This window comes from Macaca nemestrina, chromosome 8 (assembly GCF_043159975.1).
Source record: "Macaca nemestrina isolate mMacNem1 chromosome 8, mMacNem.hap1, whole genome shotgun sequence".
NCBI classification, from domain to species: domain Eukaryota; kingdom Metazoa; phylum Chordata; class Mammalia; order Primates; family Cercopithecidae; genus Macaca; species Macaca nemestrina.
Genome location: NC_092132.1, coordinates 132148640 through 132173557, shown reverse-complemented (window position 1 = coordinate 132173557; position 24918 = coordinate 132148640). Strand labels below are relative to the sequence as shown.

The window sequence follows — 24918 nt, the reverse complement described above, 5'->3', positions numbered from 1 at the left end:
CATGCTGCCTGGCCTTGCCACCTGTGACCAGAACTTGTCACTTCACTGCTCTGGAGAGTGGAGGTCTATCAGAGCAGGCAAGCGTATTAGTATGACACACATAGTGGCTTAAAACAACACCCATTTAGCATTTCACAATTCTGTAGGCCAGAAGGCCGAGCATTGCATGACTGGCTCCTTTGCCGGGGGTCCTAGAAGACTAAACTTAGAGTGTCAGCTGGAGTTTCAGGGCCTCTGCCAGGCTCATATGGTTGTGGAAAATTCAGCTCCTTGTGGCTATAGGACTGAGGTCCCCTGCCCCCTCACCCCTATTTTCCATTGCTGACTGCCAGTCAGGGGCCACTCTCAGTTCCTAGAGGCCCCTGAATTTCCTTTCCATGTGGTCCCCTCCATCGCCGGTGACACAGCCTTTCTCCCACATGGAGTCCTGCTCACACTTCAGTTCTTTTTGCCAAGAGGAGCCATCCTTGTAAGGGCTCACCAGCTTCGTTCTGGCCCACTCAGGGTAATTTCCCTGTCTCACGTCGACTAATGTGGTTGGCAAATACCTGCAGACTCGCTTTTGCTACACAGTGTGCCATGATCCCAGGAGTGATGTCTCATATTGATGGGTTCCGCCCACACACAGCAGTGAGGGTCACTGGAGTTATCTTAGCGTTCTGCCAGCTGCAGCTCAACATGATCAGGTCTTAATTCTGGCACCAAAGTGTTTACCCGTGGATCTGTGTCCCATGGTTCCCCTGACAAGTTACCTCAAACTTGGTGGCTTAAAAACGACAGAAATGTATTCTCACAGGTCTGGAGGCCAGCAGTGTGAAATGCAGGTATCACCAGGACCACACTCCTTCTGACAGCTGTAGGGGAGAATGCTTCCTTCTTTTCCCAGCTTTTGGTGGCTCCTGGTGTTCCTTGGCTTGTGGCTGCACCACTCCCTTCTCTGCCTCTGTCTTCACATGACCTTCCCCTGTTGGTGTATGTCTGCATGTCCAAATCTCCCTCTCCTTTTTCTTATAAAGACATACGTCATTGAATTTAGGGCCCATCCTAAATCCAGGACAATTTCATCTTGACATCCTTAACTGATTTTATCTGCAAAATCTGTATTTCCAAATAAAGTCACTTTCTGAGATTTCAGGTGGACAGTTATTTGAGGGGATAGTATTCAACCCACTAGATTCAGGATTGTGGGAAGAGTTGCTTACTAAACTCTGGTTCACAGAGCTGCCAAAGAGAAGAGATTTCTTTTTAGACCTAGGAGAGAAGGCAGGTTTGGCTGTGTGGAGGCTGGGGCCCATCCTCAGGCCATCTGCTCCCCTCATGGTGACACAGATCTGAAAACCAGGTGGGTAGAAGGCTGGGCTAGAGGCCCTGTGTCCTTAAGATCCAGACACTTTGCAGTATAGTCAGCTCGCAGTCTCTGTCTCCGTGGATTCAACCACTGATGGAAAGTATTTGAGAAAAGAAACAAAACTGGCCAGGCATGGTGGCTTACTCTTGTGATCCCAGCACTTTGGGAGGCTGAGGCGGGCAGATCACAAGGTCAAGAGATCGAGACCATCCTGGCCAACATGGTGAAACCCCATCTCTACTGAAAATACAAAAATTAGCTGGGCGTGGTGGCGTGCGCCTATAATCCCAGCTACTCAGGAGGCTGAGGCAGGAGAATCGCTTGAACCTGGGAGGTAGAGGTTGCAGTGAGCCAAGGTTGTGCCACTGCACTCCAGCCTGATGACAGAGCGAGACTCCATCTCAAAAAAAAAAGAAAAGAAACAAAACCGACAATATAATGATTAAAAAGAGTACAAATAAAAAAACACAGTATAAAAATTATTGCATGCCATTTACATTGTATTCGATACTGTAAGTAACCTAGAGATGGTTTAAAGTCTGTAGGGAGGAAGTGCGTAGGTTATATGCAAATACTGTGCTATTTTATATCAGGGACTTGAGCAATTGTAGATTTTGGTATCCTGGGGGCGGAGGGGGTGTCTTGGAACCAGTCCCCTGCCGATGCCAAGGGATAACTGTACCAGCAACTTGCCTCTGTACAGAGAGCTCTGGTTGAGTGTGACACTATCGCTGTAGGATGGGCAGGGGACAGATTGTGGTAGCCCTGTGGCAAAGAGGGAAAACTGAGGTCAGAGAGCTGAAATAATTGCAGAGTTTTGTACTTAGAAGGGACAGCAGTGTTTGGTCCAGCAGTCTTGAAGTGTCAGGCCAGTTCCTGGGGCTAAAGAGAGGCTAATCCTTTAGCACCTCTCTAGCCCCAGGTGGCCTGGGCCTCACCTAGAAAGTTCTGATTCAGGACCAAGATGAGGCCTCAGTGGTGCCACTGGGTTTGGGACCCACGCACAGATGCAGTCCAAGACTGGAATCTGTTTCATACCTCCAAGTGAAGAGCTTCAAAAAGGGAGCAAAAAGCACCCCCCACCCCACCCCGTCCAGCCACCGAGCACCCTCCCACCCGCCCAGCTTATCAGTAAGCCTTGCCTTCCATTTCCGGTTTGTTTGTTTTTTTTTACCCCGAGACAGGGTCCCACTCGGTCGCCCCGGCTGGAGTGCAGTGGCTCCATAATGGCTCACTGCGGCCTTGACTTCCCGGGCTCAAGTGATCCTTCCACTTCAGTCTTCCAAGTAGCTGGGACTACAGGCATGTACCACCATGCCCAGATAATTATTGTATTTTTAGTAGAGACAGGGTTTTGCCATGTTTCCCACACTAGTCTCAAACTCCTGGGCTCATGCAATCCACCCCCTTTAGCCTCCCAAAGTGCTGGAATTACAGGAGTGAGCCACCATGCCCAGCGTCTCTAAATTTTTTTTTATACAGTCTCGCTCTGTCCCCCAGGCTGGAGTGCAGTGGGGCTCCTGCCTCCCGAGTTCAAGCCATTCTCCTGCGTCAGCCTCCCAAGTAGCTGAGACTATAGGCGCCCACCACCACACCCGGCTAATGTTTTGTATTTTTAGTAGAGACGGGGTTTCACCGAGTTTGCCAGGATGGTCTCGATCTCCTGACCTTGGCCTTCCAAAGTGCTGGGATTACAGGCGTGAGCCACAGCGCCCGACCCCTAAATTTTTTTAAATGCAAGAAAATACAGCTGTATTTCCTATACCAGGGCAGGAGAGGATTTTCCAAGCATGTTACTAAAAGCAGAAACTTTAAAAAGGAGAAGTATGATATATTTGCCTTTACCTCTTTAAAAATTATGTCAATAATACCAGTTAACAAAATTAAAAGGCAAACAACTAATTAGGAAGAATATTTGTAACGTGTGACAAAAGGTTAATATTTTGCCATATAATAAACCAATAAAAAAATGAATGTATCAGCAAAAATGGGCAAAGAAGGCTAGGCGCAGTGGCTTATGTCTGTAATCCCAGTACTTTGGGAGGTAGAAGTGGGTGGATCACCTGAGGTCAGGAGTTCGAGACCAGCCTGGCCAACATGATGAAACCCCGACTCTATTGCAAATACAAAAATTAGCCGGGCGTGGTGGCACGGGCCTGTGATCCCAGCTACTTGGGAGGCTGAGGCAGGAGAATCACATGAACCCGGGTGGGGAGGTTGCGGTGAGCCGAGATCATGCCGCTGCACTCCATTCCTGGTCAACAGAGTGAGACTCTGTTTCAAAAACAACGAAAAAAAACGGGCAAAGAAGAGTAACAGGCAATTTGTAAAAGGAGTAGAAATATAAAAGTCAACCTTGATAATCAAAGAAATGCAGATTAAAATAAGTAATTTTTAACCTATCAAATTGTAAAGATGGAATGATTTAATACTCGGTGTTGGTGAGAATCCTGTGAAATAGGCACTCATACACAGGTAGTGGGAGTATGGAACTAGTTAAATCTTGATCAGGGACAGTGGTACGTGCCTGTAGTCCCAGCTACTTGGACAGATGAGGCTGGGGAGGATTGCTTGAGTTTTGGAGTTAGAGACTAGCTTGGGCAATGCAGCAAGACCCATCTCTACAAAAAAAAGTTAAAAATTAGCCCAGCAGGCTTGGTGGCATGTGCCTATAGTCCTAGCTACCTGTGAGGTGGGAGGATCCCTTGAGCCCAGGAGTTGAAGGCTGCAGGGAGCTATGATCAGGGCACTGCACTCCAGCCTGTGCCACAGAAGTAAGACCCTGACTCTATTAAAAAAAAAAAAAAAGAATAAAACTTAGAACCTTGAGGGTTTTGTTTTGTTCCTTTTTGAGACAGAGTCTTACCCTGCCACCGATGTTAGAGTGCAGTGTGGTGGTCTCACCTTACCATAGCCTCTGCCTCTCAGGCTGAAGGGATCCTCCTGCCTCAGCCTCCTCAGTAGTTGGAACCACAGAGGCGTGCTACCATGCCTGGCATTTTTTTTTTTTTTTTTGTAGAGACGGGGTTTCACTGTGTTGGCCAGGCTGGTCTCAAACTCCTGGGCTCAAGCCATCCACCCGCGTCGACCTCCCGAAGTGTTGGGATTACAGGCGTGAACCACCGCAGCCGGTGGTTTTTTCTTTTAGGCTGAGGATAGGGATCCTTGTCCATGCAGGTCTTCTGCTGGCTTTGGTGGAAAGCTGGCTGTGGTGTAAGCCAGAAAGGACCACTGCCTCTGCTCAGGATGGTAGCTTCAGCAAATCATACAGTAGGTTCCTAATAAATACTTGTTGACTGCAACCCCTGAGGCCAGGGACTGCCTCCCAGCCAATTTTATCCCTGCATCTCAGGATTCCTTTCATTCTTGGAAGATCCCTTCTGATCCTTTTCTTTGCTCCCTGCTGGGGAACAAGGAGCGAGCAGAGGAAGAGGCAGCCAGCTCACCAGAAGCGCCTCGCCCACCCGCACAGGGATTACTGGGCTGCTGTCCTGGAGGGACCAGGAGCAGGGCAGACCTGGACCAGCTATATTGTTTCACTTATTTTACTGGAAGCCCTAAAAGTTGTATTTGTGTGGGAGCAAGTGGGGTGGGATATGGGTGTGTATCTTGTTATTTGAGAGAGCCCTGTAAGATTGAACAGTCTGCACTCTGTCCTTTCCTGGAAGCAGAGCGCCCCGGCCAGGCCCCAGGGACTGGGCGCTTGTTTTCTTAGAGCACAGCGTGCTGGAGGCCTGGGGCCAGGTTTAGCCGCGCTGGCCTGCAGGGAGGCTGGCCCTGCTTTCCCTACCAGGAAACAGAGAGGACAAGGCTTTGAGCCCTGGGATTCCTCCCTGCCTCCGCCCTTCTCTCCTCCTGCTCACTGAGGGCGCATCCTGTGCCCTGTCATCCCAGGCCCATGTGACTCTGATTGGTGTATCTGTATTCCAATTCCAATGCTGACCATTTCTCCAGGGCTGGCTATTTTCCATCTGATAGGCTGGGCAAGTTCTCAGGACACCAGGTCCCTGGGTGGTTTCCAGGGGCAGCAAGCCACGCCGTTCCCATCTCCCTTCCCAGAAAGGTGCAGAAAGTACAAAGTCACCCACTCCCTCAGGCCCAGGCTGCTGACCAAGTGCCAGGTCTCAGAACAGAAATTCCACGTCTCAGTTCCTGTTCCCGGCTCCTCGGGACGCTCTGTGGTGCCTCCCACGGCAGAAGCCTTGGCCGTGGGTAAACTGGTGTGTGCAGTGGCTCTGCTGGCCAGCTCCCGGCTGTGGCCATGGTGACTCTGGCATCACTCCCTCTTGACGGCACTGGGCCCCCTCCCCCAGCGTTTCAGGATGTGTGTGATGGCAGGGAAACTCAAAATTTCCATGAGCCAGTGAGAAATTCTAGAAACAGCCTGTACTTGTGGACTTTCCTTTTTCTTCCCCTGCCACAGGGAAGAGTGAGAATGTTATTTTTGGTGGAATTATCAGCTGGTTGACCTTCTCAGGGATGTGGAAAGGGAGGCTGCCTGCCCGGGCCTCTCTCCCATTGCCTGCCTTTGTGTCCCCTGCCCCACCTCACTTTATGTTTAGAAAAAAAAAAAAAAAAAAAAAACCACTGGCAGGCGCAGTGGCTGATGCCTGTAATCCCAGCACTTTGAGAGGCCAAGGTCGACAGATCCTTTGAGGTCAGGAGTTCAAGACCAGCCTGACCAACGTGGCTAAACCGTGTCTCTACAAAAAATACAAAAATTAGCCTGGCGTGGTGGTGGGCGCTTGTAATTCAGCTACTCGGCAGGCTTAGGTGGAAAGATCTCTTGAACCTGGGAGGCAGAGATTGCAGTGAGCCGAGATTGTACCACTGCACTCTAGCCTAGGCAACAGAGTGAGACTGTCTCAAAAAAAAAAAAAAAAAAAAATGTGGCTCACACCTGTAATCCCAGCACTTTGGGAGGCCAAGGCGGGTGGATCACCTGAGGTCAGGAGTTTGAGACCAGCCTTACCAACAAGGTGAAACCCCGTCTCTACTAAAAATACAAAAATTAGCCCAGCGTGGTAGCAGGTGCCTGTAGTCCCAGCTATTCGGGAGGCTAAGCAGGAGAATTGCTTGAACCCAGGAGGCGGAGATTGCAGTGAGCCGAGATTGTGCCACTGCATTCTAGCCTGGGCAACAGAGTGAGACTCTTGTCTCCAAAAAAAAAAAAACCAAAAAACTCCACCTTATGTTTTACGTCTCTATTCCAGGCCAGCTTCTCTGGCTCTCCAGGGTCTTCAGTTCTGTTCTACTGAAATGACTGCAGGAGACAGGGGGTCCCTGCCCTCTCCCCAAGATTGCCTGTAGTTCACCCAAGCATAAAGACCAGCGAACAGTAAAACTGAAATGTGTGGCGCTTCATGAATGGGCAGTGGGAAAATAACATGCTTTCAGTGGGTGTTGTTTGGGGATGGACACCAGGTACTACCCAGCCCTCCAGTCTCTGCCCTCCTGGAGTGGACAGTCTAGTTAGGAGGAGATGGATAATGAAAAAAGACTAATAGGGTATTAGGGTTCTCAATGCCTGGGAGTGGGCTTTTTTGTCCACATTGAAGAGGTGACTCTTGAACTGAGACCTGTTAGGAAGATCTAGGGGAAGAGCATTCTAGGCAGAGGGAACAGCAGGTGCAAAGGCTCTGAGGTCAGAATGAGCTTCATATGTTAAAGGGACAGGAAGAAGGGCTTGGGTGACTGCAGGCCAGTGAGTGAGATGAGCCAGTTCTATGGTCAGCAGGATGGGCAAAGGCCAGTTGACACAGTGGTTTATAGACCAGGAAGAGGTGTTTAGATTTTATTCCGTGTGGGATGGGTGTGGTGGCTCACACCCATAATCCTAGCACTTTGGGAGGATGAGGTAGGGGGATTGTTTGAGGCCAGGAGTTCAGGAGCAGCCTGGGCAACATAGTGAGACCCCCGTCTTAAAAAAAAGTTAAAAAAGAAATTAGAATAAAAAAGATTTTATTCTTCATATACTGGGAAGACATTGGAGGGATTGAAGCAAGGAAAGTGATGTGATCAATTTATACTTTATTTTATTTTATTTTTTTGAGACGGAGTCACCTGGGCTGGAGTGCAGTGGCCGGATCTCAGCTCACTGCAAGCTCCGCCTCCTGGGTTTATGCGATTCTCCTGTCTCAGCCTCCTGAGTAGCTGGGACTACAGGCGCCCACCACCTCGCCTGGCTAGTTTTTTTTTTTTTTTTTTTTTTGTATTTTTAATAGAGACGGGATTTCACTGTGTTAGCCAGGATGGTCTCGATCTCCTGACCTCGTGATCCGCCCGTCTCGGCTTCCCAAAGTGCTGGGATTACAGGCTTGAGCCACCGCATCCGGCCTAGTTTATTTTTTTGAGAGACAGTCTCATTCTCACCTAGGCTGGAGTGCAGTGGCTCAATCTCGGCTGACTGCAACCTCTGTCTCCTGGATTAATGCGATTCTCCTGCCTTAGCTTCCCAAGTAGCTGGGACTAAGGTGTGCGCCACTATGCCCGGCTAATTTTTTGTATTTTTTTGGTAGAGATGGGGTTTCGCTATACGTTGGCCAGGCTGGTCCCCAACTCCTGACCTCAGGTGATCCACCTGCCTCAGCCTCCCAAAGTGCTGGGATTACAGGTGTGAGCCACCGCACCTGACCAATTTGTACTTTAGAAGGATGACTTTTTTTTTTTTTTTTGATATGGAGTTTTGCTCTGTTGCCTAGGCTGGAGTGCAATGGCACGATCTCGGCTCACTGCAACCTCCGCCTCCCGGGTTCAAGGGATTCTCCTGCCTCAGCCTCCCAAGTAGCTGGGATTACAGGCATGTGCCACCACGCTCGGCTAATTTTTGTATTTTTAGTAGAGACGGGGTTTCGCCATGTTATCCAGGCTGGTCTCGAACTTCTGACCTCAGGTGATCCACCGGCCTCGGCCTCCTAAAGTGCTGGGATTACAGGCGTGAGCCACCGTGCCCACCCCAGATGAATCTTTGATTAAGCTGTAAACTTACGATTTGGGCACTTGATATGTGCATATGTTAAACTTAAAAGAGGGGAGTGGGAGACTCTGACAGAACAGAGTAGGTGCTGAGAGGAAGCTGGAAGCCCAGGTAAGAGATTTTTATTTTATTTCAATATTTCCTCCACTCAAATTCCTTGTATTCCATCCACTTTGCAAGGAAGACTTGCATGAGCTCTTGTCCTCAGGGAGTTTACAGTGCAGTGTCTTCAGATGCAGAGAGTCCTTCCAAATTTTCCTGGAGGGAGCCTTGAAGAATGAGCAGCATTCAAAAGGCTATTGTTGGCCGATTGTGGTGGCTCACTTTTGTGATCCCAGCACTTGGGGAGGCTGGGGCGGGAGGATCTCTGAGCCAAGGAGTTCAAGACCAGGCTGGGCAACAGGGTGAGACCTTGTCTCTACAAAACAATTTAAAAAATTAGCCAGGCATGGTGGTGTGAACGTCTGGTCCTAGCTGCTCTTGAGGCTGAGGCGGGAGGATCACTTGGGTCCGGGAGGTCAAGGCTGCAGTGAGCTGTGATCATGCCATTGCACTCCAGCTTAGGTAACAGAGTGAGACCTTGTCTTAAAAAAAAAAAAAAAAAGCCAGTAGTTACTAAAAACTTGGCATGTCCAGTTGGTGTTAAAGTCGTGTTGCAGTTCACTCCTCCACTCTCTTGCTGATGGGCTTTTGGGTCGGCCCTGATTTTTTGTTACTGTGAATAGTGGCTGCCGTAAGACGTCCTCGGGGTTGAAAGTCACCCAGACAGGAGCCTGTCCGAGTTGTAAGCTAAAAGCAGAAACCCTTTCTTGGTGGTAATCCAGTTGCTCCCTGGGGTTGGTGTTAGCTGGAAAGGGTAAGCCTTTAAGTCTGGTTAGAATTTTGATCCCTTGTTAATAGGCGGGCAGGCAGTTTGCAGGACGTGGAGGAGCGAAAGGGCAAGTGGAAGTACATAAGTGGTTATGTTGTCAGAGAAGTCACTTCTTTCGTGCCATATTATCTGGAAAGTGCCACCATCCCCACTGCCTTGAAGTTTTTATTTTTATTTTATTTTATTTTTTGAGACAGAGTCTCGCTCAGTTGCCCGGGCTGGAGTGCAGTGGCGCGATCTCGGCTTACTGCAAGCTCCACCTCCCGGGTTTACACCATTCTCCTGCCTCAGCCTCCTGAGTAGCTGGGACTACAGGCGCCCGCCACCGCACCTGGCTAATTTTTTGTATTTTTAGTAGAGACGGGGTTTCACCGTGGTCTCGATCTCCTGACTTTGTGATCCGCCCGCCTCGGCCTCCCAAAATGCTGGGATTATAGGCGTGAGCCACCGCGCCTGGCCTTGAGGTTTTTAAACCTGAGGATAGGAGGCCTTGTGTGAGCGGGTGTTGGATCGTCTGGCCCTAAGTGAGAGCTGGGTGTGATATGAGCCAGAAACCTCTGTCCTGGAACCCATCTGTGCATGTGCTCTAGGCAGCCTCTCTGCAGAGTCCTAGGCGAGGCTCCTCCTGCTTCCTTTGCATCTCTGACAGGGAGCTTTAAGAAGACATCTGTAGCCATGCGCCTTGGCTCATGCCTGTAATCCCAGCACTTCGGGAGGCCGAGGTGGGTGGATCACCTGAGGTCAGGAGTTTGAGACCAGCTTGACCAACATGGAGAAACACCGTCTCTACTAAAAATACAAAATGTAGCCGGGTGTGGTGGCATATACCTGTAATCCCAGCTACTTGGGAGGCTGAGGCAGGAGAATCACTTGAACCTGGGAGGCGGAGGTTGCAGTGAGCTGAGATCATGCCATTGCACTTCAGCCTGGGCAACTAGAGCAAAACTCCTTCTCAAAAACATAAAGAAGAAGAAGAAGAAGACACCTGTAGGCTCCTGCCCTTGACTTCTGGACTGGAAATAATGCATCTGCATTGAAGTCCTTATCTTAGCCGTTGTGTCATGTCTGGGCGCGGGGCTGAGGATACGTCTGTCTGTTTATATATGCGTTTGCACGGTGAGTGTGTGCATGTACACATTTAAGCAGCAGGTGCTTATTAAGGTCGTACCAATCCCGCAGGACTCTTAGGAAACAACCTAAAGTATAAGGCCTGTCCTTCTAGAACCGTATGACCTTGAAACTAAGCAGGAGGTGAGAATGTTCCCTGGATGGGGATGGAACTGGTGCTGCGGGATGGGACTGGTGCTGGAGGATTGGGGTGGATCCGAGGTGGTGCTCTGTCCCGCAGTATGCCTTGTTTTGTTCGTCCAGGCCCTTCACACCTCGTGGAGAGAGTGCATGGGGCGCCTGCAAACCACTGACATGAATGGGACTTCCTAGTCCTGTGGCGGGGAGGGGTGTGGAGATAGAAACATGCAGGGATGGAGGGGTAGAACATTTCAGATGCAGCCTAGGGCCCAGGCAAGAGAGCAGTGGCAGGTGAGGGTGACAGTGGGCAGGACCCCAGTTGGAGAGACCCCTGACTCCCAGGCAAAAGGGCTATAGTACCTTGCTGGAGGGAGGGGAGTGTTGGGAGGTTGTGCTTTGGGTGGGTGGGGCGGTGATGAAGTAGGGGCAGGAGGTTCTGGAGGGGAGGGACTGCCTGGCTAGGAGGGAACAGCAGGGGCTGGAGTGTTTCTTTCTGTTCAGGAGCCTGGAATCTAAGGGAGATGCTCTGGGTTCGTGGTGAGCCCCACAGGGAGAAAGCAGAGGTTGTGGGAAGGCCTTAACTTCAGTAATGGGTTGGTGGCTGCCAGTGACCTTGAGCCAGAAGAATGTGCTGTGTGGGAGGTTTGGACAGCCCGAGGGAAAATGGAGGAATTATGATTCACTCGTCTACCTTTCTCACCCAATTTGGAAATATGGGCTTTTCCTTTCTTTCTTTCAGTAACCCTCTTTCTCATGAGAATAGGGCTTTTTTATTAATCTGTTGGTAAGTATTTATAGTTACTGAGAAATCAAAAGTCCAAGATGCAGCCCCTGTCTTTCCTGCTGGCGCCCTGGTCGTGCCCTCTCGAGCAGTGATGACGCAGGGGCTGGGCGGGAAAGGGCCGGCGCTGAGCAGCAACCCTTCTTACCTGCTTTGGTTAAGAGATCTGGAGATGGAATGAAAAAGCTCTGGTTCTGCCTCTGCCTCTGAGACTGGTGGCCCTCCGACTTCAGTGTGCATCGTGATCACCTGAGCACTTAGTCAAACCCAAGTTGCTGGTCCAACCCCAGAGTGTCTGATTTAGTGGGTTGTGGCAGGAGTGCTAAGAGTTTGCACTTCCAGCAAGTTCCCAGGTGTTAGTGATGCTGCTGTTCCAGCAACCACACTTTGAGAACCCCTTTCCTGGAGAAATTACCACACACGACTCTGCATCTCAGCTGTAGACTGGCATGGGCGGGGTCTTTGAGGAGAAGTCGGGCTTGAGTGGGCTTGAGGGCTTGGAGGTCGTCAGGGGGAGGTAGTGGTACAGGAGGACCCGAGGGAGGTGGGGTAGGCTGGGGGCAGGTGGTCTTGGCTGCAGGCCCAGCAGTCGGGTCGCCACTGGAGCTTGGCTTCTGGGGACACTTGCTGCCCATCCAAGCATGCCTCGCTACTGCTGCACAGGTGCTTGTCATGGGCCATCGGATAGATGTGAGCAGAACACAAAGGCTAGAGGTCTGCCAAGGGCCCACCTCCCCTCCCCGGAGTGGTGAGGTGGGGGGCTCAGGGGGACTTCACCCATTTTGAGAGGTAGGGCGTACACAGGCGTCTTGGGAGAGGCCCTTGGAGGCACGTTTTGCCCAGTGTATTGCTGCCAGAGAGTTGGAGTTAGCATTTGTTAGTATTTATTTTACTACTTTGCTTTCTTTTTACAGTCCAGAGGTCTTTTGGTTTTTACACCTGTAATGCCGTGAATTCCCAGGCAAGAGGTTCCAGCAGCTCAGGCCTCTACCCTTGGTCTTCACAGTGCCCTCCTCCAGGTGGGGCAGGCTGGCCCTTCAGTTGCACCCAGGTACTTTTCTCTTGGGCTTCCTTGTGTTTCTGGTCGTTTTCCTGCACGCGTTCCAGGAAGCAGTCTTGGCTCTTAGAGCGCTCACTGTGCTCACTACACACATTCATTCTCTTGGCCAGAATCTTGCCCTTGTTTGTTTACGGCAATGCCTACAGCATGGTAGGGAACACTGCAGACGCCTCTGGTTTTGCCATGGTAACATTTGTGGGTTATTCCTTTTTTGAACAGTACCCATTCCCTTGAGGTCTAATGTCTACAGTATCACCTTGTAGATTCCCATGTATGTGGTCAAAGGAACAACTCCATGTTTCCTTCCTTTTTGACAGTAGAGTATACTTTTTTTTTTTTTTTTTTGAGACAGAGTCTCACTCTGTTGCCCAGGCTGGAGTGCAGTGGCACAGTCTTGGCCAGCTGCAACCTCTGCCTCCTGGGTTCAAGCGAATCTCCTGCCTCAACCTCCCGAATAGCTGGGACTACAGGCATGCACCACCATGCCCGGCTAATTTTTGTACTTTTAGTAGAGACGGGGTTTAACAGACAGGGTCACGCTCTGTTGTGCAGGCTGGAGTACAGTGGTGCAATCATAGCTTATTGCAGCCTCAAACTCCTGGGTTCAAGCAATCCTCCCACCTCAGCCTCTCAAACTGCTGGGATTACAGGGGTGAGCCACCACATCCAGCCCTCGAACCAGTGTTAAGTATGTAACAGTCTTGCAGGGAGAGCCTGGATACCTTCCAGAGGGTGGATCCTGGGACATGCATTTTCCTGGTGTGGTTCTGGAGCAGGTGGCTTCTTGTGCCATAGCTACCTGGTGGCAGCACAAGCAGCAGCTCCATGGCATCCCAGCTCTGCAACATGATCTTTGCAAATAGGTAGCTCCTGGGAGCTCAGCCTGGAGTCTTGTTACTTCCGCTCTTTGAAGGACCCTCTAGGCCATTTAATATCCTGTACAAAATCCCTTTCTGCTGAAACCACCTAACTGCACCCTGATCTATACATCGCCCTTGTCATCATCATTCAGGTTAGATTCCTTGCTGAATTATTTGCTTTCTCTGCTTTGTTAAGGTTAGGTGCTAGGTCCTTTGCATCCGCAATACCTAGCCTGACTTCTGGCACACAATTGGTAAGCAGTGAGTATTTGTTGAATGCATAAACTCTTGGAGTGAGTTTGTAAAGCCAGTAGGTAATAAGCTAGCTTTTAGTTCAATTAATATAAATGAAATTCAAGGTCAGGGAGTTGTGTAGAGAAGTGCTTAATAGGCGATCCTGACACCTGACCTCAGATAATCTGGGTTAAAGTTGGTCTGTGGGCCCAGGAGGATAGAATGTCTTTGGCAAATGGTTCTGAGCTCCCTGTTCTTTTTTTTTTTTTTCTGAGATAGAGTCTTGCTCTGTTGCCCAGGGTGGAGTGCAGTGGCGCGATCTCGGCTACTGCAACTTCCGCCTCCCGGGTTCAAGCAATTCTCTGCCACAGCCTCCTGAGTAGCTGGGATTAAAGGTACCCGCCACCATGCCCCGCTAATTTTTGTATTTTTAGTAGAGACGGGGTTTCACCATTTTGGCCAGGGTAGTCTTGAACTCCTGACCTCGTGATCCACCTGCCTCAACCTCCCAAAGTGCTGGGATTACAGGTGTGAGCCACCGCGCCCAGCCAGAGCTCCCTATTCTTTATCAGGCTGCAGGGGCGATGCAGGCAGACTTCAGTTAGAAGGGAGGCAAAACTTCTCTGCCTTTAGCCCATTATGTGCCCAGCACTGTCCCAGGCACTGTGCTGCAGGTAGGGAGGAGAGGAGGACATAGAAGAAACGGGAGGGAAGGATACGTTTCAGGAAGTTATCTTCAAAGAATACAAATCTAGCTGGGGAGGCTCCCTGGGAGACAAGGTAATGAGGAGTCCATAATAGCCAGAGAAAAGTGCTGGAAAAGTGATCCAAGACGACTTCCTCGATAGGGAAGTAATTGAACAGAAGCAGAATTCAGGACTAAGTAAAGGGGTTGTCCTAAGAACCCAGAAGATAGGGAACTAGGAAGGCGCTGGCCTCAGTGCTGTGCCAAGCAGCCTTTAAGCTCTGTCTTGACCAGAGTGCCTCTGTGAGCTCAGTGCTTTCACAGTTTAATTGTGCCGGACACAGTTGGGAAGTTCCTGGCAGGCCCCAAAGTTGAACCCAGGGCGTGTGGCACGTCGTGTCGTCCAGTGATTTGGCCACTAGATCATACTTTCTATTTATTTATCTGATCCTGAATAACAAGCCGGGAAGTTCTGCTTCATGGGGGTGACATAAGTGATGGATGTGAGTACCGCGTTTCCTAAGCCACATGCCTGGCCCCATGGTCTGACAAACGGGAGTGAACTTGGACGACAGGGAGAATTTTGCAACTGTCTGGGAAGTGTTGGGTGAATGATGAGAAGTGAGGTGACTCTGACCCTGACCTTGGGTGGGGAAAACACCGGCTGGCCACTCTGGGCTCTTCCCGGGTCCCTGCCCATCTGACTCAGTTGCTTTGGGAAGTCCCCTTTGCTCCAGCTCCAGCTGGGCTGGAGCAAGCCTGGCAAATGTGTTCCCTCCCTCCCTCCTCCTGGCTCTAGCGCCTGGGCCTGGCTGTCATTACACTCACTCCGTGCTCAGCGTGGGGCTAAATAAGCCATTCCCTGTTTGTCTGTGCCGGCTGCCTGGGGCCCTGACCACCCGTCTCTGCCTCATAACCTCCTCCCACAGGCGCTGGCACACACAATGGGGGCTCAGTAAATATTAGTCGGTGAACAGCAGGCTCAACGTTCTAATTTTGTTCCCTGCTTCTGGGTCACCAGAGTTTTTATTATTATTTTTCTTAGTTTTCCCATCCTGCCCCTCCCAGCAGCGCGAGGTTTCACAAGGAGAGTGAGTGGGCTCTGCTGGCTGCCCTCCTGCACTGTCTGGAAATTTCCCACCCTGGGTGGGCTTCGACTGTGCCAAGGCTTGAGGCGAAGGTCCTGGGAGCAGGAGCTGGAAGAGGAGAATGCATCCTTTTAGGGTATGGAGGAGAGTAGTAGGTGGGAGGGCAAGAGGAAGCAGGGGGAGAATGGGCCAATTACCCCCTGGGCAGGGCCAAGCCAGCATTGGTTTTCCAACTGTGAGATTTGCTGTTTGCTTGAGTGAAGGTGTCAGCCTAGGTCAGCTTGTCTGAGGGGAGAGTGGCTTCTCACATGATGTTCCTTGGGTGAGTGGAGAGGGCCATGGGCTGGATGGTTTTTCTCAAAGCTCTTTCTACCCCCAGAGAAGCCTGTAGGGCAGTATTCACTTGATGGCCAAGCTGGCAGATGATTGGTTTTCTGATTTCCTAAACTGGGACTTACACAGATGACTGTATCATTGTTAGTTTGACCATGAATATCCAGAGTGTATTAATGAAGCATTTGTAAAACATTTGGCAGTTTCTGTAGCCCAATGTATTTTTTTTAATTGATTTGTGTTATTTTGATGATTTTTTGAGACAAGATCTTTTCTCTGTCGCCCAGGCTAGAGTGCAGTGGCACAGTCACAGCTCATTGCAGCCTTAAACTCCTGGGCTCAAGCAGACCTCCCACCTCAGGCCTCCTTAGTAGCTGGGATTACAAGCGTGCATCACCACACCTGGCTAATTTTTGCATTTTTTGTAGGGACGGGGTTTCACCATGTTGCCTAGGCTGGTCTTGAACTCCTGAGCTCAAGCAGTCTACCTGCCTTGGCCTCCCATAGTGCTGGGATTACAGACGTGGGCCACCACCCCCAGCCCTGTAATGATTTTTTATTATTTCTTACCTGAAGGGTTTTTGTTTGTTTGTTTGTTTGTTTTTTGAGACAGAGTCTCGCTCTGTCGCCAGGCTGAAGTGTAGTGGCGCGATCTCGGCTCACTGCAACCTCCATCTCCCGGGTTCAAGCAATTTTCCTGCCTCAGCCTCCCGAGCAGCTGGGACTACAGGCGTGCACCACCATGCCCAGCTAATTTTTGTAGTTTTAATAGAAACGGGGTTTCACCATGTTGGTTAGGATTGTCTCTATCTCTTGACCTCGTGATCCACCCGCCTCAGCCTCCCAAAAGTGCTGGGATTACAGGCGTGAACCACCATGCGCAGCCCTGTAATGATATTTTATTATTTCTTATCGGAAGGGTATTAATGCTCACCATCAGTCCTGTTACCATGCTTTCTGCACTCCTGAGCTCTCCGTATTTCCATTTCTGTATTAATTACATGCATTTCATTGTTAAGTCATATTTCCCCCCAGGAAGGGGACTATATTTTCTGAGTTCTTTTATGCCCAAGAATTTCTGCCTATTGTCTTTACCTAATTGTGCGATGTGTTGGCTGGGGATAATATTCTTGGCTCATAGTTTCTTTTGCTCCGAATTGTGGAGACTTTCTGGCATTCTTGCATTCTCTTCTGACACTGAATGGTGCTATGGGAAAGAAGAAGGCAGTTGGATTTTTTCCTGTTTCAAAGAAGTTTTAGTATGTTTCTCAATTTTCTTTTTTTTTTTTCTTTTTTTTGAGACAGTTTCGCTCTGTCGCCAGCCTGGAGTCAGTGACGCGATCTTGGCTCACTTGCAACCTCCGCCTCCCAGGTTCAAGTGATTCCCCTGCCTCAGCCTCCTGAGTAGCTGGGACTACAGGTGTACACCACTACACCTGGCTAGTTTTTTTTGTTTTTTGTTTTTTTTCAATAGAGATGGGTTTCACCATGTTGGCCAGGATGGTCTCCATCTCCTGACCATGTTATCTGCTTCCCTCGGCCTCCCAAAATGCGGGGATTACAGGCGTGAAGCACTGTGCCCAGCCTCAATTTTTATAGTAACCCCTTCTGGGGGGAAAAAGAGTTTCTTCTAGATGCCTAAAAAACACTGTAATGTTTCAGTATTGAACATTGGCGGAATACAGTGCATTATTTCAGTCTTCAGATTCTGTTTTTCCTTTAATTTCAGGAAAATCTTGTTTTGTTGTTGTTGTTGTTTTTTGTTTTTTTGTTGTTGTTGTTGAGACGGAGTCTCGCTCTGTCGCCCAGGCTGGAGTGCAGTGGCCGGATCTCGGCTCACTGCAAGCTCCGCCTCCCGGGTTCACGCCATTCTCCTGCCTCAGCCTCCCGAGCAGCTGGGACTACAGGGGCCCGCCACCTCGCCCGGCTAGTTTTTTGTACTTTTTAGTAGAGACGGGGTTTCACCGTGTTAGCCAGGATGGTCTTGATCTCCTGACCTTGTGATCCGCCCGTCTCGGCCTCCCAAAGTGCTGGGATTACAGGCTTGAGCCACCGCGCCCGGCCAGTTGTTGTTGTTTTGAGATGGAGTCTTTCTCTGTTGCCCAGGCTGGGGTGCAGTGGCACAATCTTTGCTCACTGCAACCTTCGCCTCCCGGGTTCAAGCAGTTCTCTGCCTCAGCCTCCCAGGTAGCTGGGACTACAGATGTGAGCCACCATACCTGACTAATTTTTATATTTTTAGTGGAGTTGGGATTTCACCATATTGACCAGGCTGGTCTCGAACTCCTGACCTCAAGTGAGCCACTGCGCCCAACCAGGAAAATCTTGTGTTTTATCTTAGAACACATCTTCCATTTCATTCTTGGGTTCCCCTCTCTGACAACACGAGTTATCCTTTCGTTTGGCTCTTTGTCTTCTGTTTTTGCTTTAATTTGTCTTGTCCATCTGCATTTACTGTGATTATCTCAAACTTTCCTTGAGCCGTTTATGCCTAGTGTCCCATTTTTTGAACAGCAAGCATATGGGAGTTAATTTATATCCTGCTCAAGGTCATCACCAAGGTCTGGTTGCAAAAATTCAAAAAATTGCAACCTCAGGCATAAATTTTGGGTTAAATGACCGGCGGAATTTTGTTCTGTATTTGTCATAATGTATTAGTTCTTCAGTGAGGTTTTATTCCTCTTGTTTAGTAAGCCTGCATCCTCTTCTGGTCTCATGTTGGTTATAATCTCATCTTTGAGCTCTCGTCTCGTGGAATTGATGTTCTAATGAGGTTATTCCTTGGCGTGGAGCAGTGGTGAGGAACAGCTTTCTCTGGAGTTGTGGTTTACCTGTCTGTGGCTTGCTCTGCCTGCTGTTTCTTTACCTCTTCCTCATGTGACTGCAGTTCTGCTCACATGTTCTGTTGGCTCTAAAATAAGAAAGCAACTTTCCTCTCCAGGTTTGTCCCCTCTTCTCAGCTCCAGGAGTGCTAAGGGCTAGGTATTTATGACCTGTTTTCTGTAGCCTGAAGGAATGCTAACTGTGTGGTGAGGTGGGTCTGTCCTCTATTCAGGGATGTAGTTCCTGCAGTGTGGCTCAGCTCACTTCCTTGAGAGTGGTATTCTTTTGTGTTAGAAGAGAAGATACACTTGGCCGGGCATGGTGGTTTACGCCTCTAATCCCAGCACTTTGGGAGGCCGAGACAGGTGCATCACCTGAGGTCAGGAGTTTGAGACCAGCTTAGCTAACATGGTGAAACCCCGTCTCTACTAAAAATACAGAAATTAACTGGGTGTGGTGGTGCATGCATGTAATTCCAGCTACTGAGGAGGCCGAGGCAGGAGAAATCACCTGAATCTGGGAGGCGGAGGTTGCAGTGAGCCGAGATCGTGCTACTGCACTCCAGCCTGGGCAACAGAGCAAGACTCATCTCAAAAAAAAAAAGAGAGAGAGAGAGAGAGAGAAGGAATACTAACTGGAATTTGGAATTGGATCATGTCCTCAATTCAGAATGTGGCCTGGGAGCCCTTATTTCCTTCCATGGGAGTCGGCCCATTGTTTTTGGTCCAGGTGCACCGGTTTTTTTTTTTTTGCTCTTCCCCAGTGGCTTTTCCTCCTACTCCTCAACTGAAGAGGAAAAATACTTCCTCTTGCCACACTTGGGGATGTGAGTGAAAATTCTGGATCTGCTCTTGTCATTCATTTGGTTTGTCAGGGTTGGGCCAGGAATAGAACATGAGCCATGCGTGGTGCCTCCCTCATTTTTCCCTTGCCTCTGGTTTTGAAGTTAATATATCTCTGATTAGATTTGTTTTCTTGTTTGGCTGCATTGGTGAATTTTTTTTTTTTCTTTTAAAAGTTTTACTCATTTTGTTAATTATCAGGTGTAGGAAAATTACACTCCCATTTCATGTTCTCATCTTAAGTAGTTAGTGTTGCAATATGCTTGCTTGTATGATACTCATTAAACTCTGCAAGTTTATTCTCCTCTTTTCTTTTTTTTCTTTTTTCTTTTTTTTTTTTTTCGAGACAGAGTCTCGCTCTGTTGCTTTGCCCAGGCTGGAGTGCAGTGGCGCGATCTCTGCTCACTGCAAGCTCCGCCCGCAGGGTTCTTGCCATTCTCCTGCCTCAGCCTCCCGAGTAGCTGGGACTACAGGCGCCCGCCACCACCCCCGGCTAATTTTTTTGTATTTTTAGTAGAGATGGGGTTTCACAGTGTTCGCCAGGATGGTCTCGATCTCCTGACCTCGTGATCTGCCCGCCTCGGCCTCCCAAAGTGCTGGGATTATAGGTGTGAGCCACCGCGCCCAGCCTGTTCTCTTCTTTTCAAGCTAAGGATATGGGTTCATTGTAATAATATGTCACTTGTAGTCCCACCGAAAATTGGGCTTCAGATTCACGTCCGTGGGCCTTCCATTGCCAGGCGGCACTTCCCAGGCCACTAGTACCCGCAGTCCTCAAGACAAGTAGTCCTTGATTTTTTTTTTTATTCCTTAAGACCTCCACCTTCCACCCTGAGGCCTGGCTTTGTCCTTTGTCTGCAACTTTCAGGGTTTTTCCTTATGCCTGGGCTCCAGATGGCTCTTGGCTCACTCAGGGCCTTTTGCTATTGTGTGAGTCACGGAGAGCTAACCTTGAGCCATGGTTATCTGCTAGCGGGTATCTGCTAGCTGGAGATACATTCCTATCAGGCTCAGCGGTCACAGCCCTAGAGTGGGGCAGGGATCGGAGAGTGGAGAAAGCGCAGTCTGCTTGAAGGACTGATGCAGAAATGAGCTGTTTTCCTGGGAGAGAACCCCAAGGGAGTGGTGGGAGCTGCCTTTGTAATTACTGTCTTGTGGACAGTCATAAGCCTGGGTGATGTGCCAGGCAGGACCATGGGTCCCTGAGAGACCCCTTTCTCTGTCCCTGAGGAATATATGAGAACCAGATGGCTCATTTTACATCCTTTGAGAAGACAGTTTGCGGGGAAGTCTTAGGATGATTCACTGAGGCCAGTCCGTGGTGGAACCAAGAGCTCTGGGGAACATAATTTCTATCAGCCTGGCTTCTACTTGGCTGCCCCCTCCACTCCCTCACCCACCCCTGCAACCCTGTGGTCTTTCTTTGTGTAGACCGTCAGCCTTCTCATAATTTTAAGTGAAGTGCTTCATAAAACCCCAGTTTAGACTGCCTTCAAACCGACTGCCACCCTAGAGCCTGCAGCTGACTCTGACCCCGTGTAAGAGCCCCACCCTGGCGATGTTCTATGCATTCACACAGCCTGTGCTTGGCGGGACACAGTGGGCACGAGGGGACAGAGGGCAGACACACAGCCTCTTGGCCTCAGAAATCGTCTGAATTGGGCACGTTTGTCTCTGGAGCATTTGAGCTTAGTTTTCATGTTTTGTTTCTGCACTCAGAATCTGAGAACAGGAGTGTTGGACTCCCTGGCCAGTGGAATGGGGGTGCAGTGGGGGGGTTGTCAGGAAAGGGAGGGGACAAGTGGATGCCCGGCTGCTCCGAGGCCTTGTTGGTTTCTGTTGCCTGTTCTCACATCTGTGCCCAGCCTGCAGACCCAGCATCACAGAAGTGAATGTTTGCTCCTCTCAAGAGGGGAGGTGGGCTTAGAAAAGAATGCAGCAAGCTGAGCATCACAGGTGCGTCCGTGCAGGACAGAAGTGCCGCTTCTAGGCAGAGCTACTTCTGGACCAAGTGAAGGGCAATGGTGGGTGGAATTCCAATTATGGGCCTTTGGATGGTAAGGCAACTTCTGAGCTTCCACAGAGGGTTCCAGAACAGGTGTTGCTTTCTTCTTTGTCTCCCTCCCACCTCCCCCAGAGTTGGGTCTGGCACCTTAGACACAGAAGGAGAGCACTAAGATAATTTTACTTCTTTGACCCCGAGGCAAGTGCACACTCGGGCAGAGAGATTCTAGTCTCTCTCCAGCAGGAAGAGCTGGCCTGGAGACGTTCCCAGGCCACAGCACACTTCATTTTGTCTCCTTCCCACTTGTCTTCCTGCCCCTGAGAGGTGTCTGTCCTTACTTGAGGGCAGCTGGCCCAACACCCTGGGGGTACTGGAGTGGCTCTCCAGGGGCCACATATGGAATGGAACCTGGCGTGGGGCTTCCTCCTGCAGCTGGGGCCACGCACGCGGACCCCTGCCCAGCCTCCCCGTCCCGGCAGCATCAACCGCTGTGTGTGGTTCCCTCTTCTTTCTTTCCTCTCTAATACTTTTTACAAACCTTTTCCCTGCTAAGAATAACTTGTAGTTAAGAAGAAAACAAAACTCCACCGGAGCAGAAAACTCCCCTTTCATGCCTGCCAAAAGGCCGGGGTCACGTGGACTTGAGTGTCACTCGCAGTCCTAGATCCTCCCCAACCCTTGTGGGTGAGTGCGTATCTCAAGCGCTGGCCAGGCAGGAGGGCTCTGCTTGTGAATCTGCACACCCCATGGAGACAGGTCTAGACCTGAGCCTGGATGCTGTCTCGTGGGCGTCAATGCCCAGTGCATCACATGTCCTGGAGGAAAGAGCAGCTATGCTGCGGGGGAGAAAAGGTGACCTGGGAGAAGCGAAGGTGCTCTTGTGGGCTCATTCTTCTGAAGGTCCAACCTGAAGGTGCCCCTTCCCTAGCACTCCAGGCTGTCATAGCCGCCACCTGAGGGGCTGAGGGGCCACTGGGTCTGGGAAAAGTAAATGCTTCATAAATGCTCACCTCTAGGTGAATACCAGCCAGGTAAAGCTGCTAAAATCACCCTGAGTTTCCCACACCTGAAGTCTTTTGGGGTTTGAAGTTACAGCAAATAAGCTTGAGAAATGCAGCTGAGGGGGGAACATCTGTTGGTTTATCTTGTTGAAGTGGCCCCAGGGCACGAGCACTGTGACACAGTCTGTCCTCCAAAGGCTACCCGGGGCTGTCCCTTCATAGCATTGCAGGGCGTTGTAAGCCAAGATCTGGATGCTTACTGGGGCTGTTAGACATTGGGAAAGACCTGCACAGAGACATGCAGGAGTTTGTGGATCTCCATGGGTTCCAGGATGTGTATTTTTATGTCTTCGTGCAGAGGGCATGGTGGTTAAGAAAGCATTGAATTTAACGTCATTCAGACCGGGCTTCAATTTACAAAGCAATTCAACTTCTGACTTTGCTGCTTGCTTCTATGGGTCACGTTTCCTAATCTCTGAACCCCAGTGTCCTTGTCTGTTGCGTGGTGTAAGTTTCCCAGCTTCTGTTAAAGGAACTGGGGAATGCCAAGTGCTTAGCAAGGTCTGCGCTTGGTAAATGCTAGCTGCTGTCCATCATCTCTTTGCCTTTTCTTTTCTAAATGCAGGCAGACCTCCCCCTTGTTTTGACAGCACAACTCATGCCATCGACAGTTCACAGTCTGCTCCGATGGATAACTGCTTTCTTTGTACAACAGGTTTTTAGTCATTCTTGCCTAAGATCCACCCTGCTCGCCAAAATTTAACATTTGTCTCTTGGTGGAGATTTGAGAGTTGTGAATCTCAAAGTAGCACTTGTACAAACCGTCATTGTGGCTGATGCCGAATCCATCCATGTGGACTCAAAGTATATATTCCACTGAAGAGTGATATTTTATGTCCCCAGATTCTGTGCGTGCCGCATACGTGGATCCTAAAGCGTGTAATGTCCCTGGCAATATCATAGTAGGGGACTTACGTGGTGTGTGTGCCCCAGGGCCTGGAGTTGAGATACTTTAGTTTGCCACAGGACATTCCTGACAGTTCCACTAGCAGCCTAATGTTTGGGCTGAGGGAGTCAGAGTTGGGAACCCTGCTGATTATAAGTCTTATAATTATTCTAGCTAAATTTTATTGAGTGCTTTCTATGTGGTTCAGGCAAGCTTGGCAAGGGCCTTGCCATGGCTTGTGCTGTTAGATCCTCAAAGTGATCTAATGAAGTGGATACCAATTTTATAGAGGAAAAAACTGAGGACAGAGGGAGACCCGGGTTGCTTGTCTGTAGTTACTTATAAGCAGCTGTGTAGAAATTCAAGGTAGGTTTGTCTGACACTGAAGGCCATGATAAGCTGCATCGCTGCTTTGAGTGATTCTAGAATATTGACTCGAGTTAAATAATTTATCCAAGATCACACTGCTGGTAAGTGGCAGAGCCAGGATTCAGGCAAGCCTGCTCTCAGCCTCTCTGCTGCTCTTCCTCTGTCATAAGCAAAGCCCCAGGGCGTGTGATGTACTGAGATTAGTGCCTGAGCCCTGGGTGCCTGGGGGAAGAAATGGCTGCAGTGATTGGCCGCTTCTTGGTCTGGAGCAAGGAGACTCATTTTCCCCTCTTGATAATTTGTTTAGATCACTAATGAAATTATAACCATACTACGGGAGATGGTTAACAAAAGAAAAATCGTCATCAATTTTACTTTAAGCTTTTGTTTGTCTGTTCTTTTTCTCTTTCTCTTTTTTTTTTTTTTTTTTTTTTGATATGGAGTCTTGCTCTGTCACCCAGGCTGGAGTGCAGTGGCACTATCTCGGCTCACTGCAACCTCCGCCTCCTGGGTTCAAGCAACTCTCCTGCCTCACCCTCCCGAGTAGCTGGGATTGTGTGTGCCTGGCTGATTTTCATATTTTTACTACAGATGGGATTTCACCACGTTGGCCAGGCTGGTCTCAAACTCCTGAGCTCAAATGATCCACCCGCCTCGGCCTTCTGAAGTGTTGGGATTATAAGCGTGAGCCACTGTGCCCGGCCTCATTGTCTGTGTTCTTTCTCAGTTCTAAACTCTGCCAAATAATTGCTCTGCTTTTTAACTTGCCATTATGCCATGACTCATTTATAGCTGCATAATATTCCGTGAAACTGATATGATTTACTTGACCCATAACACATCTTTCTGCATATAGCCTTTTTACTTTTGGATTACTTCTATTAGAGCAAATTAATTAATTATTTAATTGTTAATTGAAGGATTTATATATTTTCATTATCACATAGCTTTTCAAGAGTCCCATTGTTTATCCAGTCACTGGTATCTTATTCTATCGCTTAGCCTCATTCACATGAAATGTTTTATCTTAAAAAAATCTGGCTGGGCGCGGTGGCTTATGCCTGTAATCCCAGCACTTTGGGAGCCCGAGGCAGGTGACTCATCTGAGGTCAGCAATTCAAGACCAGCCTGACCAATATGGTAAATCCCTGTCTCTACTAAAAATACAAAATTAGCTGGGTATGGTGGCCGGCGCCTGTAATCCCAGCTACTCAGGAGGCTGAGGCAGGAGAATTGCTTGAACCTGGGAGGCGGAGGTTGCAGTGAGCCGAGTTGGCATCATTGCACTCCAGCCTGGACAACAAGAGTGAAACTCCATCTCAAAAAAAAAAAAAAAAAAAAAAAAGCTATGTTGCTATTTTAATAAGTAGCAAAATGGAAGCAGCCAAGTTTTACATTTATATTCTCAATACTATAGAGAGGCTGAGTGTTTTGTATGTGTTTAGTGA

At 49.4% G+C, this 24918-nt stretch overlaps 1 protein-coding gene across 6 annotated transcripts in view; it reads left to right on the top strand.

Annotated features, from left to right (window-relative positions):
* Positions 1 to 24918, top strand: part of LOC105482151 (solute carrier family 39 member 14) — a 57213-nt gene that overhangs the window by 12115 nt on the left and 20180 nt on the right. The window contains exon 1 of one of the 6 annotated variants that reach the window (XM_071068506.1): positions 14889 to 15287. The exons of 4 other annotated variants lie outside the window; for them this stretch is intronic. In XM_071068506.1, the coding sequence (XP_070924607.1) occupies positions 15273 to 15287 (15 nt within the window). In that variant the 5' untranslated portion in view covers positions 14889 to 15272. Of the gene's footprint in view, positions 1 to 14888; positions 15288 to 24918 lie in introns of those variants that run through there. One more of the 6 variants, XM_071068507.1, reaches the window with a different exon arrangement.